Here is a 1407-nt window from a genome sequence, read left to right as displayed (position 1 = left end):
TAACGGCAGGCGATGCGATCGTCACGCTGGCCGGTGTCTCGTCATCGGCATCCGCTCCGCCATCGGCACCCGCTCCAGCACCCGCGAGGGTTCGGAGGGGCTGCGGAGATCGAAGCTGAGCATCTCTCTCCGCGGCGTGTGGCGAGCGAATCAGAGCCGACGACTTCTCCGGGCGCTTCGCGTGGAAAATGGAAGCAGGTTGTTGTCGCCTCCTCATGATGTTGCGCAGGTCCCTCGCCAGGGCTTCTTTCACAGCCTCTGGGTCGGGACCCTTCTTGACCGGCTGCGGCAACGGTGTCACGGGAGCTGGAGTCACGGGCAGGATGGTGTTCCCGCCGGGGAAGAAAAGCCCCCCTATCTTGATAGGCGCGACGTCAACCTGAACCACTCTCTTTGGCTCGGGGGTCACAATGACTTCCGGAATGTTGGCTGAGGCCGGAATCTCTGTCGCGGGAGGCTGCTCTTCAGCAACCTCCTCTCCAGGGGCCAGGGTGGCCTTGTCGTCGTCGGGGGACTCAGAACTGCCCGCCTGGGGCTGGTCCTCTGGAGTTGGCTCTTGCGCCTCGGCGACTGGATCCGGTCCGGGCAGCACAACAGGGTCGGCTGGGGCTTGCTCCTCCGCCGAAGGTTCGTCAGCGGCGCCTTCGGTGGCAGGATTGCCCTCGCTCGTCCGGAAAAGGTCATTGAGGGACCTGTTGGTGGCGCCAGCGTCCGCCATCTCTGGCGGGAATGCCCACAGGGGAGTGGGTTCGACCTGCTGGCGGAGGTCGAAGAGATCGTTCAACGATAGATTGGTGGAAGTAGCACCACCGGGGATGTCGGCCATGCCTGGCGGGAACGCCCACAGGGGAGCGTCCTCGTTGTCGGAGGCAGGCGATGGCGACCTCGAAAGATTGCCGGGTGCTATTCCCAGCAGAGCGCAAATCATCTCCTCCTCGAGGGACGATCCAGGGGAGATTCCCGGCCGGATCTCCGCTTCGCGACGAGGCGTGACTGGCCTCGACGGGACCTGCTGTTGCAGATCGTCGTCGGACCACGCGCTCTGCTCTCTCCAATCCGTCTCACCTTCTCCGAAAGAGGGCCATCGCGGGGGCGAGGCGCTCTGGGGGGAGTCCGGAGCAGCATCCGGAACAATGTCGCCGACGTCGGGGGTTAGCTCTTCGGGCTGCGCTGTCTCGGTGACGGGGACCACCTCGACGGCGCGGGGAATTGGCCCGTTGAGTTCCGTCGGTTTGCTGGTGGGAGGAGCTGGCTCCTCCGGCTCGGCCATGTCCACGACGGGGACAGGCTGGGCCGGCTCCTCGGGCTCTGCCATGTCTACGACGACGCTGGCAGGGGGAATTGGCCCTTGGAGCACCACCATTGCGACATCGTTCTGGGGGAGCTGCTGCTCCATGGTGATATCGT

General features: G+C 64.9%; 1 protein-coding gene across 1 annotated transcript; it reads right to left on the bottom strand.

The window, feature by feature from the left end:
- Nucleotides 1-1396, bottom strand: BBK36DRAFT_1164640 (hypothetical protein; the record flags this gene model as incomplete). The annotated part of the gene is made up of 1 exon (XM_024894669.1): nt 1-1396. A coding segment is annotated over one exon (1396 nt), but the record flags the coding sequence as incomplete, so codon positions are not given.
- Nucleotides 1397-1407: the final 11 nt, after the last annotated feature.

Source organism: Trichoderma citrinoviride (genome assembly GCF_003025115.1).
Source record: "Trichoderma citrinoviride strain TUCIM 6016 unplaced genomic scaffold BBK36scaffold_331, whole genome shotgun sequence".
Lineage (NCBI taxonomy): Eukaryota > Fungi > Ascomycota > Sordariomycetes > Hypocreales > Hypocreaceae > Trichoderma > Trichoderma citrinoviride.
Note: the sequence above shows the minus strand (reverse complement) of the source record. Positions and strands in the feature narration are given on the sequence as shown.